The following is a 19,739-nucleotide window of genomic DNA, read 5'->3' on the forward strand; positions in this document are numbered from 1 at the left end:
CCTTCCTTCCTTCCTTCCTTCCTTCCTTCCTTCCTTCCTTCCTTCCTTCCTTCCTTTCTCTTCCCTTCTTCTTTCCCTTCCTCCCTTCCTTCCTTCCCTCCCTCCCTTCTTTCTCTCTCTTTTTTGTTTTTCCTTTTTTCTTCCTTCTTTTCCTTTCTTTCTTTGTAATAATATAGTCTGTTTTCCCCATTAGAATTTTTTTTTTTTGGTCAGTCGTGCAGCTTGAACTCTGTGCCCTGGGCGCTGTCCCTGCACTCTTCAGCTCAAGGCGATCGCTCTACCTCTTGAGCCACATTGCCACTTCCAGTTTTTTAGTGGTTTATTGGAGGTAAGAGTCTCATGGACTTTTCTGCCCAGGCTGGCTTTGAGCCATGATCCTCAGATCTCAGCCTCCTGAGTAGCTAGGATGACAGGTGTGAGCCACCGGCACCTAGCTCCATTAGCACTTTTTTAAAGGGAATTCAGAACCATCAAAAATGTTTTTCTGATGCATATCATACTTGCCTTTTTATAAATTTAAGTGGAAGGATAAAATTAGTTTTTTATGTATTTTAAGCAGTTCTTTCTCATTAAAGTTTGGTCATGTATGGTCATATATATATAGACATATATACAGTCCTGTATACTGTTAAAATATACTTTTATAACTAGGCATATTTGACTAGACAAATTTTTACTCAATCTATGTTTATTTTCTAGGACTCCTATCAGAAAATTCTTCTAGCCATTTGTGAACAAGAAGCTGAGACAAATGATGTTTATAAGAAGCACAGAATTCTTAAAATGTATCATCTATTTGTTAGTTTATTACTGAAAGACATAAAAAGTGGCTTGGGAGGAGCATGGGCCTTTGTTCTTCGAGATGTTATTTATACTTTGATTCACTCTATCAATAAAAGGTAAACAATATACAAACAGAATATAAGCAGTAAAGTATTTAAACTGTTCTTTTTCTTTTTTTTTCTTTATCTTTTTCTTTTTTTTTGTGAGTCGTGGGGCTTGAACTCTGGGCCTGGGTACTCTGGGCCTCAGCTCTTCAGCTCAAGGCGAGTGCTCTACCACTTGAGCTATAGTGCCACTTCCAGTTTTCTGGTGGTTTATTGGAGATAAGAGTCTCAAGGACTTTCCTGCCTGGCCTGACTTTGAACTGTGATCCTCAGATCTCAGCCTCCTAAGTAGCTAGGATTACAGGCATGAGCCACTGGCACCCGACTAAACTGTTCTTTTAATAAAATTTATATGTTTCTATAAGGTGGAGTCTTGCTGTCAAAATAATGCTTTTAAAGATATTTATTACCTATAGTTTTTAAATTTTATACATAAAATTGTACATATTTATGGGGTAACTTGTGAAGTTTTTGTTGTTGTTTGGTGTATCTGTGGGAGGAAGGGGATGGTTCTGGGTATTGAACTCAGGTCCTAGGCAGGCACAGTTCCCTGAACTCTTTTGCTCAAGGCTAGCACTCTACCATTTGAGCCTCAGCTCCACCTCCAGCTTTTTGTGGTTAATTGGAGATAAGAGTCTCATAGCACAGACTGGCTTTGAACTGTTGATCCTCAGATCTCAGTCTTCTGAGTCTGGGATTATAGATACAAAACACTGGCATCTAGCACTTGTGGTATTTTCATACATGTATATATTGCATGATATTGAAATTGGGCTCAGCATATTAATCTCATTATTTCTGTGCAGTCAGAACATTCAAAATTCTTAATTTGAAATATACAGTATGTTATTGTTATCTGTATTCACTGCTGCATAGTAGAAACACCAGAATTCCTTTTTCCTAATCAGCTGGACCTTAGTTCTTCAATTTTACTTCTCTTTTATTCACTAGGTAGCCCATACTGGACTGGAGCTTTCTTTTTTTGTTGTTTGTTTTGTTCATAGGGCTTGAACTCAGGGCCTGGGTAATGTGCCTGAGCTCTTTTGCTCCAGGCTAGTGCTCTGCCACTTTGAGCCACAGTATCACTTCTGGTTAGAGCCTGTGTTGGCTTTGAACCACAATCATTAGCTCTCTGGCTCCTGAGTAGCTAGGATTATAGGCTTAAACCTATATAAACCTTCTGCCTCTGCCTTCAAAGGGCTTGGATTACAAGTGATTTAGTAATTAACTGTTTACCAAGCATTCTCCATTCCTCTCCTACCTTCTTGGGACCACTATTCTACTTTCAGTTTCTAGAAGGCATTAGATATGAAAATGAGTTTATGTCAAGCTGCCTCAGGATAGACATGTAAGTAAAAATGACTTGAATGATTTTATTTCAAAGTAGTTTTCCTAGAACCTGTTCTTTTTCTTTCTGTTAGGCCTTCTCATTTCATAGATGTGACATCACGTAGCTTCTCCCTTTGTTGTGATTTACTTAGTCGGGTTTGCCAGACTGCAGTGACTCACTGTAAGGATGCTTTGGAAAATCATCTTCACCTAATTGTTGGAACACTCATACCCCTTGTGGATGATCAGATGCAAGTTCAGGAACAGGTAATTTTCTAATTTGTCTTCAAAATGCTATTTGTGATATATTACTAAAAATATTATTAGGAGCTAAATATTTTCTGCTTATTTGATCTGATCAGTAATTTTATTGAGAAAATTATTGTTGGAAGGATATTTTCAGTGAATTAATCTTTTTCATTAATTCAGGAAAGAACACTTGATAATTCTAATCTAATAAGTAATCCAGTAGTTTTACCTATTACTTACTCTTTAGTATAATAGCCAAAATAGGATGACGGTTCACATCATTATGATGATGTGTGAAATAGTACTCATATTAAATGTGTCACAAATATTGGATTTTTTTATATTTCAGTACCTGCCTTGTATACTACATGTCTGCTGAGTTTTCTGAAAACACAGAAACTAAATGGGGTTATTAGAATATTTTGTCTGAACTAGGTTGGCAAAGTTTTCATCACTTATTACAGTAAGGTTTGGTTTTTTTTATTTTGAAATATGAAGGACTTTTCCTATTTTAATTTTCCTTTTAATTATTTAGGTCTTGGACTTGCTGAAATACTTAGTGATAGATAACAAGGATAATGAAAACCTCTATGTCACAATTAAGCTTTTAGATCCTTTTCCTGATCGTGTTGTTTTTAAGGATTTACGTATTATTCAGCAGAAAATCAAATACAGTAGAGGACCCTTTTCACTCTTGGAGGTAATAAAAATTATTATCTTGTTACTCTTCTATATCAGAGGACATAGACAATAATGCTTTTTAAAAGCTTCTAATAATCGTGGCAAAAATTTGATACTTTATTGTAGCAAAAAAAAAAAACCCTGCCTTGCATGCATGAGGTCCTGGGTTTGATTCCTTAGCACCATAAGCAGAAAAAGCCAGAAGTGGTGCTGTAGCTCAAGTGGTAGAGCGCTGTCCTTGAGCTGAAGAGCTGAGGGACAGTGCTCAGGCCCAGAGTTCAAGCCCCACAACCGAAAAAATTAAAATTAAAAAACAACAACAATCCTAGTATCATATAAGATCTACCTTCTGTGAAATAATGTATTTTTACTATCACATGATGCTGCATTTAAAGCATAGATAGCAAGGCTTTCTAGTAAATAAATGAATTTGCTTTTTTTTTTTTAATTTTTGTTCTGGTCTTGCAGCTTGAACTCAGGACCTGGGCACTGTCCCTATGCTCTTTTCCTCAAGGCTAGTACTCTACCAATTGAGCTACAGTTCCATTTCTGACTTCTTTTAGTGTTTAATTAGAGATAAGAGTCTTATGCACTGACTTACCCTGGCTGGGTTCAAAATACAATCCTCAGATTTCAGACTCCTGAGTAGCTAGGATTATAGGCATGAGCTACCAGCGCCTGGCTATGAATTTTAATAGCCAAGGAATGTGCTATAAAATATTCTTAACACACATAAGAACTTATGGCCTACCGATATTTCGTAATTACCATCAGGTCCTTTGTGTTAGAGATAATATTTAACACTTGAAAGAATATTTCAAGTTTTAATTCTTTAAGCTTTATCAACTTCAAAATTATGTTTGCATGTATTCATAAATCTGATCATATTTTTAAAATCAGTCTATTTGTCTCTTGACATGAAAATGTACTTAATATACATTGAAGTATAAAATTACAGTTAAAACAAAAATAAAACCATTAACAATTTTGAAATCTAACTGGATTATCAAGAAAGGAATTTTAGAATTGTAGAGCTCGAAGTAGAAGCAGGAATTTATTTTTCCTCAGATTGATGAGTCAGTATTAGTGAAAGGCACTTACAAATTTTTTTAAATGTATTATTTAGAGCTGGGAATGTGGCTTAGTAATGGAGTGCTTGCCTAGCGTGGATGAAGCCCTGGGTTCAATTCCTCAGTACCACATAAGCAGAAAAGCCAGAAGTGGCGCTGTGGCTCAAGTGGTAGAGTGCTGGCCTTGAGCAAAAGAAATCTCAAGGCCAGTGCCCAGGCCCTGAATTCAAGCCCCAGGACTTGCACAAATGTGTGTGTATGTGTATGTATTATTTACACCATGCAATACATATTAAAAGCAAGTTACATTATAAACTAATACTTTCTTCTAGGAAATTAACCATTTTCTCTCAGTAAGTGTTTATGATGCACTTCCATTGACAAGGCTTGAAGGATTAAAAGAGCTTCGGAGACAGTTGGAACAGCATAAAGATCAGATGATGGATCTTATGAAAGCATCTCAGGGTAAAAAAATCTATCATTTACATTTAACTTTCTTTTTAATCTTATTTTATTTATTGGCTGGGGATTAAACCTAGGTCCTCATAAATGCTAGAAATGCATTGTACTACTGAGCCATATCAAAGGGCCTTTTCTTACATTTTTCATTTATTTAATTGCCACAGACCTAGGGTTGAACCTCATAATTTCTCATCTAAACAAAATGGCAGGGCTGGGAAGGTGGCTCAGTGGTAGAGCGCTTGCCTTGCATGCATGAGGCCCTAGGCTCGATTCCTCAGCACCACATAAGCAGAAGAAAAAAAAGCTGGAAGTGGCGTTGTGGCTCAAGTGGTAGAATGCTAGCCTTGAGCTGAAGAGCTGAGGGACAGTGCCCAGGCCCAGAGTTCCCACGACCGGACCCCCCCTCCCCCCCAAAAAAAAAGGTGGCTATAACTAGTCTTCTCTTATTCCCATTTTTTTTCCAATATTCTATCAGAATTAATTTTCTAAATTCAAATATGACCATGTTATTCTTCAATTTTATCAGCTTTTTGTTGTCTAAAACAAAATTCTTCAGTATAAACTATACAAGATAATGTATTTTTGACTTGTACATCAATCTACTTGAAAAAAAGAAATGTATTTTCATCTTGTTTTAGTTATAGGTATGCATTGTGCTATGTATATGTGTATGTATACTTTTTTTTTTTTTTTGATCCGTCATGGGGCTTGAACTCTGGGCCTGGGGACTGTCCCGGATCTTTTCAGCTCAAGGCAAGCTCTCTACCACTTAAGCCACAGCACTACTTCCAGTTTTCTGGTGGTTAATCGGAGATAAGAGTCTCATGGACTTTCCTGCCTGGGCTGGCTTTGAACTGCGATCCTCAGATCTCAGCCTCCCGAGTAGTTAGATTACGGGTGTGAGCCACCGGTGCCTGGCAAAACATGTACACTTATATTGATGTGATTAGTATCTCTTCCTATGTGTTTTATGTTGTGTGCTCTGCCCTATATAATAACACCATTAGTTAAATTCTAATGGACTAAAATTAAGGCTCATTTAAAATTCTAATATTTGATTGTACTAGCACTTGGCAAATTCTTGCTAGCATGTGTGGATAGTGGCTGTCTTTGGACACTGGCTTGTAGGTATTTCTGTCTGTTGGACAGTGTTGGTCTAGATTCTGAATGCAAGATGTTAAATGAAGCAGATTATAAAATCCCTTCTTGCTTTAAAGTACAGTGCTTCTTGTATTTCTGGTTGTTTATGATTTTCACTAAAGTTTTAATTCTATACACAATTTGTTCAAGATAATTTTCTTTCTGCTAGGTGGTATGATCACTTCTGTAGGATTCTGTTTCATGAGAATGTTCAAATTAACATACTGTACTTTTTTAGCTGCTAATACCTTAAAACCTTTTTTAAAACTTTGCAAAAATTTTCTAGTCAGGTAACAGTTTATGTGCAGATTATAAAAGTGAGTGTTGTGCTCGTGATAATTTGAACTAACTTTTCTAAATTACTCCTAGATAACCCACATGATGGCATTGTGGTGAAGCTAGTTGTCAGTTTGTTGCAGTTATCCAAGATGGCGGTTAACCAGACTGGAGAAAGAGAAGTTCTAGGTAAATTGTAGTTAAAGGAATGTAGACCTTTTGTGTTGAAGTGGTCATCTTTTTTTTTTTTTTCCTTTTTTTTGAGCTAAACTGGCATAAAACTCATGATCATTCTGCCTCAGCCTCCCAAGTGCTGAGATTCTAGGTGTGCCCCATTATGCCCAGTTGAAGTGTAATCTTTAAAATGTTCTCAAAAAATGTAAAAGGTTGTCATGAGAAGTATGGGGAATATTTCTGTTTCATTCAAGTATCCCCAAGAAGCCTCCCTTCCTTCTTCCTTAAATATTCACATAAAATTAGAAATTAGCAATTTACATTTGTAGGTAACTATTAATTTGCAAAAACCCTTAACAGATTTTGGGAAATTCAGGAACATCCACTTGTGGAATGATGTTGTAAATTAACTGACTTCTCTAATATTATTTTAACGAACTGATATTCAATGTCTTTCTTTTTTTGGGCGGGGGGTGGGGTTGGTTGCGAGGCCTGAACTCAGCTCTTCAGCTCAAGGCTCTATCACTGGAGCCACAGCACCACTTCTGGCTTTTTCTGCTTATCTGGTGCTAAGGAATCAAATCCAGGGCCTCATGCATGCAAGCACTCTACCACTGAGCCACCTTCCCAGCCCTCAATGGCTTTTTTATATGTAATAAGAACAATAGACTTTGAAGGATGGGTTATAAGAAAACATTGAAAACAAAAACATTTCCTACTGCCCTTTGGCATAAAATCTTATATAAGATAAATAGGCAACATAAGGTGCTGGTGGTGTAATCCTATCATCCTAGTCACTAAAAAGACTGAGATCTAGAGGAAAGTGACTCAAAGCCAGCCTGGGCAGAAAAGTCCATGAGTCTCTATCTCCAGAATAGACAGTAAAAGCTGGGATGGAGCCCGGCGCCGGTGGCACATGCCTATAATCCTAGCTTCTCAGGAGGCTGAGATCTGAGGATCGTGATTCAAAGCCAGCCTGAACAGGAAAATCCGAGAGACTCTTATCTACAATAAACCACCAGAAAACCTGAAGTGGCAATGTGGCTCAAGTGGTAGAGTGCTAGCCTTGAGCTGAAGAGCTGAGCTCAAGCCCCACAACTCACCAAAAAAGGAAAAGAAAAGCTGGGATGGGGATATGCTTAAGTGATCAAAAACCAACTAAACAAGCAAGCTTAGCCAAACAAACAGAAAGCCCTGAATTCACATTGGTACCACAAAAAATAAAAATAAATAATAATAATAAACAGACAATATCATATCTACTATGGGTTTTTAGATTTAATGATCACATGATTGGGAAAAATATTCATACAGTTGAAGTTAACTTGTAGCTGTCATGGTTGTTGTTTCTGAAAGAAAATAGGAAGGATAAGTGGTATGTATAACTTTGAACAAAAGAATCTCAGGGATAGAGCCCAGGCCCTGAATTAAAGCCCCAGGACTGGCACAAAAAAAAGGAAATAGGCAATTCCAGTTAGAATAGTACTTAAAAGCAATGTCCAACATGAAGTTAATAAAAGAGTCGAAGGCCTGGGTACTGGTGGCTCATGCCTATAATCCTAGCTACTGAGGCTGAGGTCTGAGGAAGGCAGTTCAAAGCCAGTCTGAGCAGGAAGTCCATCAAACTCTTACTTCCATTTAACCACCAGAAAACTGAAAGTGGTACTGTGGCTAAAAGTGGTAGAGCACCAGCCTTGAGCAAGAATTCAAGGACAGCACTCAGGCCCTGAGTACAAGGCCTATAACCAACAACAACAAAAAAAAGAGTTGAAGGTCTTATATACACTTTGTATTTGTTAGAAGTGAGTCGCTCACAGGTATGGAAATTAGGCTTCATCTTTTGAAAGAAAAAGCCGAAGTGGCGCTGTGGCTCAAGTGATAGAGTGCTAGCCTTGAGCTGAAGAGCTGAGGGACAGCGCCCAGGCCCAGAGTTCAGGCCCCACAACCGGACCCCCCCACCCAAAAAAAAAAATGCTCTATCTTCATTTGGCAGTGATAACAGAGGGAAAACATTATAAAACTTTTACTAAATTGTGTTTAAGACGTATGGAAAAACTCCCCAAAATGTTAACAGTTTTAAGGTTGAGTAAATACTCTCAGCCATGTTGGACTTAGATTCTTAGTTATTCATATTTTGTTATCTCCTATCATCTGTGGGGTAAAGAATCTGTTCCCACATGATAAATGTAAAAGGAAATTATGCAGTGTTTTGTGGCTTCTTGAATCTATTCATAATATACTGAAATCTTGAAGCATGACAAAACAGTATTATATTTTTTAATTAGCAAATTTATTGCATATTATGCTTGTATGTTATGTTTATGACTCTAGTAAAATAGAATTTCTGTTATGTAGAGGCTGTTGGAAGCTGTCTAGGAGAAGTAGGTCCTATAGATTTTTCTACAATAGCTATACAACATAGTAAAGATATATCTTATGCCAAGACTCTTGAAGACAAAGAGCTTGAATGGACCTTACTGATGCTGACCTACCTGAATAATACACTAGTAGAAGATTGGTGAGTATTTATGGTTAACATATATTTGATCACACTTATTTAATCTGACATTCAAGAAGAATGGTACTTAATGTCAATTAGCATCTCCAAAACTAAGTTTTGTCTTTTAAGTTCTTTTACTTTTTTTTTTTTTTTTTTTGGTGCCAGTAATAGGGCTTGAACTCAGGGCCAGGGCACTGTCCTTCAGCTTTTTTGCTTAAAGCTAGCGCTCTACCACTTCAGCCACAGCTCCATTTCTGGCTTTTGGTATTTAATTTGAGGTAAAAGTCGCATGGACCGCTGGGAAGGTGGCTCAGTGGTAGAGCGCTTGCCTTGCATGCCTGAGGCCCTGGGTTCGATTCCTCAGCACCACATAAGCAAAAAGAAAAAAAAAAAGCCAGAAGTGGCGCTGTGGCTCAGGTGGTAGAGTGCTAGCCTTGAGCTGAAGAGCTGAGGGATAGTGCCAAGGCCCAGAGTTCAAACCCCACGGCCGAAAAAAAAAAAAAAAAAAGTCGCATGGACCGCTGGGAAGGTGGCTCAGTGGTAGAGCGCTTGCCTGCATGCCTGAGGCCCTGGGTTCGATTCCTCAGCACCACATAAGCAAAAAGAAAAAAAAAAAGCCAGAAGTGGCGCTGTGGCTCAGGTGGTAGAGTGCTAGCCTTGAGCTGAAGAGCTGAGGGATAGTGCCAAGGCCCAGAGTTCAGGCCCCACGACTGGACCAAAAAAAAAAAAAAAAAAAAAAAAGTCGCATGGACCTTTCTGTCCAGTGTTCCTTTAAACCACTGTCTTCAGATCTCAGCCTCCTAAGTAGCTAGGTATAGACATGAATCACTAGTACCTGGCAAGTTCTCATACTTTTTTAAAGTCATGTATACTTTTTTTCATTTTCTTAATTCACATAATTATTGACTTTACTGTGTTGCAAGAGTTGCCATAGTAACGAGGATTCCAAATAAGGTCTATATTAAATTCCAGTAAGAATAGACAGTCAACAAATAAGAAAACTACTAGGTAGTTCCACATTCAGTTAGAGAAATGTAGAGTACTACTTTTAACACTTGTCAACATTAGAGGTTTGATCCTTTTAAATACATCACGAAGAAAAAAGTGGTTTTGTTATGGGTTTTTTTTTTTGTCTTTTGTTTGTTTTTGTGCCAATCCTGAGGCTCATAGTCAGAGCCTTTCATTATCTCTAAGCTTTTTTGCACAATGCTAGCTCTCTACACTTGAGACATAGCTTCACTTCTGGCTTTTGGGGATTAATTAGACTTAAGAGTCTCACAGACTTTCCTGCCTGGGCTGACTAAGCCTCAGTTTTTGGCCTCCTATGTAGCTAGGATTACAGGCATGAGCCACCAGCCTCTGACTTGAGAAAAAGGTTTCTTTTAATTATTTTTTGAAAGATAAATTTGCTTTAATTTTTTTTACTTCTTTTTTCATAGTGGTATTGGAGTTTATACTCAGGACCTTAAACTTGCTAGGCAAAATACTCTACCATTTATACCACACACTAGCTCCCCAGCAAAAATTTTCTAGCCCCAGAAATCTTAAGCTAATCAGACAGAATTTCTATTACTCATTTATTTCTTGACAAAAACAAATTTGCAAGATATTATTAGCATTTCAGCCTTCAGTTTGTGAGATTCCTTTTGAGTAACACCTCCTTTGTATGCTAAAGCCCCTAAACTTTCTACTGATTTTTTTTCTTCCTGAATAAAGGTAGAAAAAATTTGTACCTATTCTTTATTATTTTCATGCTGAAATCACACTAGTATCTCTATATCTTTTGCTGAAAACCAACTTGGATCATTTAATAATTGCAAGTTTTCAGTGAAAAATCTTTCTTCAAAAACTGTTCCACACTGACATAATGGCATATACCTGTAATCGTAGCTACTTGAAGGCAGGGATAGGAGGATCAAGGTCTTAGACCAGATTGGGCACTGAGAAACTATCTGAAATACCTCATCTACCATCTTCCTCACTACCTGGCTTCTTCCAGATTTTTCAGATAAATTAGCCTATCTCACTCTAGCTTCCCTGTTCGAATGCCTTGCTCTTATTGTCTCACGGCTCTTTGGGGATCACTCAGAGATCATATCAAATGGTACTTCCTCAAAGAAGTCAGCCATCTTTGAGGAAGGTGACAGTCAATAAATCAGAAAAGTGGGACTAATTATGATTAAGAAATTGCGTTTTATTTAAAGTATATAAGGAAGCCATGAAGTTTGGGTAGCCTACCTTTTGGTCTGACTTTTGTATGGTAAATGGATTCCAAAGAGGTAAAAGTGAAAACAGAAAGATTAGATGGGGGGGGGGGGCTGGGAAGGTGGCTCAGTGATAGATTGCTTGCCTTGCATTCATGAGGCCCTGGATTCAAATTCCTCAGCACCACAATAAGCAGAAAAAGGCACAAGTAGTGCCTATGGCTTAAGAGCTGAGGGATAGTGCCCAGGCCCAGAGTTCAGGCCCCACGACCAATTGAAAAAAAAAAGAAAGATCAGATAGGAAATCATTGCAGAAGAGAAAAGGGGTGACTTAGATTTTAGGGTATTTAGTAATGGAGGTGAGAGACATGGGTAGAACCAGGAGGGATCTGGGAGGTGTTTTGGGGTCGGTTGTGGGGCTTGAACCCAGCTCGGACACTGTTCCTGATCTCTTCAGCTCAAGGCTAGCACTCTACCACGTAAGCCACAGTGCCACTTCTGGTTTTCTGGTGGTTAATTGGAGATAAGAGTCTCATGGACATTCCTGCCTGGGCTGGCTTTGAAACCGCAATCCTTAGATGTCAGTCTCCTGAGTAGGTAGGATTACAGATGTGAGCCACTGGCGCTTGGCTATTGGACTTTTTTACTAGAGATATTGGATGCCATAATTAATGAGTCTCAACTAAGATTTAAATCAAAATAAGTATAAAAAATTTTGGGGGGGATCTGGTCATAGGGCCTGAAGTCTGGGCCTGGGCGCTGTCCCTCAGCTCTTCAGCTCAAGGCTAGTGCTCTACCACTTGAGCCACAGCGCCACTTTCGGCTTTTTTTTCTTTTTGCTTATGTGGTGCTGAGGAATTGAACCCAGGGCTCAGGCATACAAGGCAAGCGCTCTACCACTGAGCCACCTTCCCAGCCCAAATATAAAATTTTAAAATAATCTTATCATTGGCGATAAAATGCCTTTCTGTCTCACCTCAAACTATTTGTGTCCCCAGAAAAAATACCAAATATGATTTTGCTCATGTGCATCAGTATTTTAGTCTTATTCCTCATACTTATTATTATTAGGCTGTGTTATTTCTTACTTTTTTAATGAATCAATTTATGGCATCATTGTATAAACATCATTGTGTAGAATGGACAGTATTGTCATTGCAGTGATATTTTTTACTTTAATGTTGAATTTTATAGATGTAAAACTTACTATGTTATAGAATTTCATTTTTAAGTACCTGTGGAAGTTTGCTAAACATTCAAGATTAAATGAACTATGTGTTTTTCAGTGTCAAAGTACGATCAGCTGCTGTTACCTGTTTGAAAAACATTTTAGCCACAGAGACTGGACATAGATTCTGGGACATTTATAAGAAGACAGCTGATCCTATGCTGGCCTATCTGCAGCCATTTAGAACATCAAGGAAAAAGGTTGGCCCATGTATATGTTTGTTAAATTCCTACCATACCTGGAATAGTTCTATTTGCTTTGTGTTTTGATTACCAAATTGCTTAAAATAATAATACAATAATATTTCACCTTTCCTAGAAATGATTTAAACTATTTCTTGAATCCCAAGGATTTGTTGTTATGACAGGTTAAGAAAAACAGATTGATAAAATCTACAGAAGTGATGGTTGATTTGGGGTTAGGGAAAATTTTTTAGGGGAGTGGGGATAACTTGGAAATTCACTTGAGCCACACCTCTGCCCCTTTTTGCCTTGACTAGTTTAAGGTAGGATCTTTGTTTTACTCTCAGGCCACCTTGGGCTACGATCCTCCTTATGCTTTCCCATGTCATTAGGGATAACAGACAAGTGCCACTGCGCCCAACCATTTTGCTTCCCTAGTCGCCAGTATAACACATACTACTGTGCCCAACCATTGATTTAGAACTGGGATGGCCTTGAACTTTGATTCTCCTGATTTTAATCTCTCAAGTAGTTAGCATTACAGTCTTGATCCAGCCCATCTGGCTTAAGAAAAGAAACCCTTTTTGTTTTAGGGAAAAAAAACCTTCTAATCTTTTGATTTCCTTGATTCTAGATATGACTTAAAGATATTATGACTTGCAATCAAGCCATTATTTCTTTAGGAAGCTAATATATCAGTCTCCACTTGAGCCATGCACCCTGCTCTATATCATAGCTCCCTAGTGGGACATAAGCTGGGCTGTAGATTGCTTCTTTCCCACATGGATTTTTACAAAGTTCTATTGAATGTACTCCTGTGCAAGATGTTAAGGAACTCCTGCATCTAATCATTCTCTTTTTTTGTCTAAGCATTCTTTCTTTTTATAAAACGACTGAAAAATGCATAGATGAATTCCTACCAGTTTAATTTCAATAAATGCTACTTCATCATTGAAGTATTTTACTGTATCATTTTTGTTCATTTAAGATCAATTCTGATCTTACTAAAGTTAATAGTAATATAAACTTAATGCAACTTATTAAGTACAATATTTTTAACATTTAAAAGGATTACATTTTATTTTTAAATTAATGCCCTTTGGTAGACTAGAATTGTTTCATTTTGTTTTTCACATGAGTCGAAGTTTGTGAAATGTAACAGACACATTAACACATCCAGAGAGTGACAGAACTGAAGTTTTCTGTTACTTGGACCAGTAAAGCTTTTTGACATCCTGCTCTGCCTATCAGATAAATATGTTTTGTCAGGAAATAGCTCTAGCATGTGAAAATAAACTGCCCCACAGCCAAAAACAACTCCCCAGAAACCAGAGATAAGTATGCCTGTTGTTTGTTTTATTTTTGCAGTACTAAGGATTGAATTTAGAGCCTTACTTTTCTAGGCGTGTGTTCTACCAGTTGAATTACAAACCCTGATCCAAAATTGTTTTAATTTTTAAATTAACTGTTATGTCTAACTCTAGCTTTAAATATATTTAATGTTATTTAGAAGCAAATTTGTGCCTGGATAGTTCTGTTAAACAGAAAAGGTAAATAGTTTTCTGATTCTCCTATTTACATTTTCTGATTATAGTTTTTAGAAGTACCCAGGCTTGACAAAGAATGCCCATTAGAATACCTGGATGATACAAATCTGTGGATTCCTCAAAGTGAAAATCATGACATTTGGATAAAGAACCTAACATGTGCTTTTTTGGACAGCGGAAGCATAAAAAGCGAAATTCTTCAGTTACTGAAGCCAATGTGTGAGGTAAGAAGACTGATACAGTCCAACTTAATTTCTCTTTTTACTTTCCCTTCCCATTCTCCTTTGGCTTCTGTGTATCTGACTATGATGACCTTCATATCTAAGAGGAATGCTAAATGATATACATCTTTGTACAGTGTTGCCTGTGCTTTGTTGCTGGAGTTCGCTAGAGTGATATCTTTTTTTAGTCATAGTTTACACAGTAGGTTTCAGGTTGGAATGGCAGATGTATTCTAACAGGTACTTTGAGTAATTTGTTAGGAAGAACGAAGTACAAAGTATTGATGATGGTGAATTATTTGTGCTTATTAAAAGTAGCTCTTTAAGTCTGATAAGAGCATTGCCATTTACTTTCTCTGATATGCTTTTGGATTGAGGGAGAGAATGCACAAGTGTTGAGTGTGATGAATGGTAAAAATGTGGTTGAGTGCCCTTTTAATGTGCCATACCCATTAAAAACTTGAGAGTACAATTACTCAGATTTTATACCTAGAAATCAGGATTTTTAAAAGCTATCTGCTTGGTACAGATGGCTCATGCCTGTAAACCTAGCTGCTCAGGAAGCAGAAATCAAAAATGCTATAGTTTGAAGCCAGTTAGACAAAAAAGTTTTCAAGGTTGGCCTTGGCATAAAAATTTGTAAGACTGCCCTCCTCCCATCTTAACAGAAAAATCTCTGTACAGTGGTACATCATTCATCCTAGCTATTCAAGAAGCATAAATAAGAGACCAGTAGAGATCCAGTAGACATTGCTAAAAAATGAGATGTTATCTCAAAAGCAATCAGAGCAAAAGGGGTGGAGGTTGGCCCAAGCAGTAAAACACCTGCCTAGAATCATGAAATCCTGAGTTCAAATTTCAGTAAGTAAAAAACAAACAAAAAATCTTAACATATTTAACTTGACTGTTGTAACTCTTTTTCTGAGTATAGAAAATAAACAATTTTCAATTTTTCTCTTAAACTTTGGTACCTTTTTCCTCTACACTAAAACAAGAAACTGCTTCTGTTATTACTACACTCTTAAGCTCTGAAATGGTATTCATAGTAGTGACAATTTCATTTGTAAGCAGTATCTTATTTCAATATGCTAGTGGCTTACACTGGAAATGATCAACTATGGTGTAATTAACAGACACTTAATGCAAATACATTAGCTTAGAATGTTCTATAAAAACACTTTTTTGTTTACAATTTAAGCACATGAGTCTATCACTTTTTTTGGATATTACTTGAGCTTGAACTCAGGACATCATGTTTGTTAGACAGGTTCTCTACTGCTGAGCCATGCTTTGAGATAGAGTCTCTTATATGCCTGGCTTGTGATCACTGATTTCCCATAGTTGTTGGGATGACAGATGTACATCACCTCATCCAACTTTTACCATTAAGATTGAATCTCATGGGCTTTTCTGCTAGGACTGGCCTGGAACTGTGTTCCTCCCAATCTCAGCCTCCCATGTAGTTTAGGATGAGAGGCATGTGCCACTATCTCCAGCTATGGATTGAGATGTTGTCTTGGAAAATTTTCTGTCTGGGCTGGCCTGGAACCACTATCCTCCCAATCTCAGCCTCCAAAGTAGCTAGAATAATAGGCATGAGCCACCAGTACTTGAAAAACTTTCTTTTTTTTTTTTTAAGTTTAATATGTCAATAATACACATGAAAATTTTAAGTAAAATGTGTTACTTTTACTCACATGCTTGGGGGCTATGTTTGTATGTTTTAGGTGAAGACTGACTTTTGTCAGACTGTGCTTCCATACTTGATTCATGATATCTTACTCCAAGATACAAATCAATCATGGAGAAATCTTCTTTCTATACACATTCAGGGATTTTTCACGAGCTCTTTCAAACACTCCTCACAAACAAGTCGATCTGCAACCCCAGCCAATTTTGATTCAGGTATTCTGTTAAATTGCTAATGTTTATACTACTTTCAGATGGGTTTGAGTATCATCAAAAACACTTGTACTTCAGTAATTCTCAATTTCTGTTTCTTCAACTAGTTAGTGGAAATAAAGATTTTACTAAGTTTTCAATGACATAACATTTGTAAAGCATCTAGGATAAAATCTTAATGTATCCTACAGTCAATTTGGATATTCATAATGGGTGACAGTTTAACATTCAGTATCTAACACACTTTTTGGCACTGACAATACAGATGAGAAACATACGTTCCTCTCTTTCTAGCAATGGAAAAAAAACCCCACATAAATAAATAAGTAAGCTCAATGAAATATTTGGCTACTAAGATGGAATTGTCATAGTTTTAAATCACTGGACAACTAATTTTTAAAAGCATCCTTCATATTACAAAAGCATGCCTATTAAAAGTTGTATAAATTCTAAAAATTGAAGTTATTCATAATCCTGTAATCTAAGATAACTCAGCATTTGAAATATTTCCTACTTGTTTTTTTAGGGAAAAATTGAATTGTACTTAAATTACTCATCCTGCTTCTCAGTTATATTAAACATATTGTTTCTTTTAAAAGAAATAAATACCATTAAGTTGCATTTACTTGTATTTATTAAGATCCAGTTTTGTGTTGGGTACTGCTACCATCATCTTGTAATTGTGGAGAGAAAGGCAGTTGCATAGACAGGAAGGGAGACAGTGCCTCGGAAAGTCTGTCAGGGACTGAGAAGAGATATCTTTGTTTGTCAGAGTCAGAGAATATTTTCCGATGCTGTTTGGATAAAAAATCACAAAGAACAATGCTTGCTGTTATAGACTACATGAGAAGACAAAAGAGGTAATGATAGTAATGAAATAATGTTGCTTCTTGGGCTTAGGGATTTAGAAGTATAACTTGTTACTGCTGGCTGAATTTTAACCTGCTTATTTTATGGAAAGCAGCTACAGAAGACAATATTTAATTGGTATGTTCTTCTATTTCCTTATAATATTTAGGATGGCACTTTGGTTGACCAGTTTTGGAAATTCTAGTCCCAGGTTTACCGGTAATAGTGTTTACCTAGCTAAGTCATAAGGGCTTTAGGGACTTTATTTCATCAACAAAGCTGTGGAAAAGGAGCAAGTGATTTTCCCAAGTTATTTTTAATAATATTGCCTCTCTTTGAATGTGTATTTATAAGAAAAATATTTTTTAGCTGTGTGCCATAGTCATCAAAATTGGTAGTAATGTTGGCATGGTAAAGTTTATTTTCTTAATTTAGGTAAGTTACTTTATAGTGTAGTGTTTTTGTTCCTATTTTCACGAGATTTTTAATAATGTAAGAGTTGTTACTCAGGGGTCTAACATCTGTACTTCCAGACTGTTGACCAGAATCTAAAGAAATAGTATAGGTGGTCCTGATTTACAAGGGTTCACCTTATGATTTTTTAGCTTTATGAAACTAATAGATTCAGTTTGTTTGTTTGTTTGTTTGTTTGTTGTGCTGCTCTTGGGACTTAAACTCAGGGCCTAACACTGCTCCTGAGCTTTTGAGTTCAATGACACTTGAGCCACAGCTCCAATTTTGGTAGTTAATTAGAGATTAAACTGGAGTTCTGGATTTTTTTTTTCTTTTTTTGCTGGTCTTGCTGGGCCTGGGCTCTATCTCTGAGCCTCTCTGTGCTCAAGTCTAGCACTATACTACTTGAGCCACAGTGCCACTTTCAGCTTTTTCTGTTTGTGTGGTACTGAGGAGTTGAACCCAAGGCTTCCTGCATACTAGACAAGCACTCTACCACTCAGCCACATTTCCAGCCCTAGTGATTAGAATATAATGGACTTTATTGCCTGAGCTATCTTCAAACCATGATCCTCAGGTCTCAGCCTCCTCTAAGTAGCTAGAATTACAGTTATGAGCCACTAGCACTCGGTTCATTCTTTCAATTTTGATACTCTTCGAGGCCAGTGATAATGTTGAACCCCTCTTGTAATACTGGATAGCTTCAGCAGGCTGTACTTCTGGTCAGCAATATGATCAAGAAGACAGACTAATACTCCATAGTGTGTGTTGCTAAGCTTTGGTTTGTAGTAGGTTATATGTGTTAAATAATAATTTTATTAGAATCTTCTTGATTTATTGGTATATAATCCTATCCTAAGTCCTGAAGTATCCATAATTTGAAAGCACCTGAATAAATGGCATAAGTACCATCATTTAGTATTATTTCTGAATGTTAGGATTCTGAATCTTAAAAAAGATTCTTAACAGTCAGACTTCCACCTATAACCATGTCAACACCAGAAGTTGAGATAAGGAGGATCATGACTTGAGACCAGCCTGTGCATAAAGTTTTCAAGACCCCATTTTAAACATATGCATGTTAGCATGCTTATTCTCCCAGCTCTGTGGAAAGCATAAATAGGAGGGTAGACCTGGGCAAAAAGCAAGAACCTTTACAAAAAATTATGAAAGCAAATTGGGCTGAGTTTGTGGCTCAAGTGGTAGGGAATCTTCTTAGCCAACACAAAGCCCTGAATTCAAACCCAAGTACTGCATAAAAATTATATAAATCATGAATCTATCATGTATATATAAATATTTAAATAGGCAGGGGTGGCTTATGGTAAGTAAAATAGGTAAGTCTTCAATACATGTGACATTCAATAAATATAAGCTTCCTTTCTATGGGCAACTTGTTTCAGTTTTCTAAATTTGAAGTTTCTCAAACAACAGTATAATTAAGAGGTTACTATGCAGAGGTACATTATTCATCAACCACTCTGAAAGGTATTGTTGTACCCTTTTAATAAGAAAAAATAGGCAACTGCGCAACTGAAGGAGTTCAGGCACTAAAAGTCATACAGTCAGTAATAGATGCTATAGCTAGCTTTGTACCTAGCTGTACTGTGTGCAAAGCTAGTGTTTGTATCCCTGCTTTGTCACATCACTACAATGTTTTGAAAAAACAATAACTGTAGTTTCTTCCAGTTCTGATCTTCTGATCTGTTATCACCACACTGAAAAAGTTTTATTAAATAACTCAACCTAGGTAACGAACTAAAGAGAAAATGACTTCAACAAGAAAGATATGTAACTTGTCTTAAAAGAAACCATTTTGAATGAATTGTCTTTAAAGTATGTGTGTCTTAGAAGGAGGGAGGGGTAAGAGAGGGAGGGTATCAGTCTATAGCTTTCATCAGATTCTTGGGGGAGAGGGGGGTGTAATCCAAAAAGAATGAGAAACTAGATGTTTAAAATTATGTGCTTTTCTACTGACATTGATATAAAAAAAATGCAATGTCATCCTATTGAGCTTTTCTTTAGACCTTCTTCAGGAACAGTTTTCGATGATGCTTTCTGGCTGGACTTGAATTATCTAGAAGTTGCCAAGGTGGCCCAGTCTTGTGCTGCTCACTTTACAGCATTGCTCTATGCAGAGATCTATGCCGATAAGAAAAGCATGGACGATCTGGAGAAAAGGTAATGGGATTTAGGGTGGTTGGTTGTTGTTTCAGTGAAGTTATTTAGTAAAGACATAGTTTGGCTCCCTTTTCTCCATTTTAAAGATATCTTAGTAGATAATTTGTTTTAAAGTAAAACGTACGTGTGTGTGTGTGTGTGTGTGTGTGTGTGTGTGTGTGTGTGTGTGTGTGTGTGTGTGTGTGTGTGTGTGTGTGTGTGTGT

General features: G+C 37.0%; 1 protein-coding gene across 2 annotated transcripts in view; it reads left to right on the forward strand.

Annotated features, from left to right (window-relative positions):
* The window catches only part of Atm (ATM serine/threonine kinase), an 89,689-nt gene that overhangs the window by 43,569 nt on the left and 26,381 nt on the right, over positions 1 to 19,739 (forward strand). For both annotated transcript variants that reach the window (XM_013009772.1, XM_013009773.1), the window contains 11 exons: positions 700 to 899; positions 2,309 to 2,483; positions 3,001 to 3,165; positions 4,549 to 4,681; positions 6,188 to 6,283; positions 8,624 to 8,786; positions 12,259 to 12,400; positions 13,977 to 14,153; positions 15,878 to 16,055; positions 16,825 to 16,912; positions 19,380 to 19,535. In XM_013009772.1, coding sequence (XP_012865226.1) covers positions 700 to 899; positions 2,309 to 2,483; positions 3,001 to 3,165; positions 4,549 to 4,681; positions 6,188 to 6,283; positions 8,624 to 8,786; positions 12,259 to 12,400; positions 13,977 to 14,153; positions 15,878 to 16,055; positions 16,825 to 16,912; positions 19,380 to 19,535 — 1,673 coding nt within the window. The remainder of the gene's footprint in view (positions 1 to 699; positions 900 to 2,308; positions 2,484 to 3,000; positions 3,166 to 4,548; positions 4,682 to 6,187; positions 6,284 to 8,623; positions 8,787 to 12,258; positions 12,401 to 13,976; positions 14,154 to 15,877; positions 16,056 to 16,824; positions 16,913 to 19,379; positions 19,536 to 19,739) is intronic.

This window comes from Dipodomys ordii, unplaced genomic scaffold (genome assembly GCF_000151885.1).
Source record: "Dipodomys ordii isolate 6190 unplaced genomic scaffold, Dord_2.0 Scaffold10, whole genome shotgun sequence".
NCBI lineage: Eukaryota > Metazoa > Chordata > Mammalia > Rodentia > Heteromyidae > Dipodomys > Dipodomys ordii.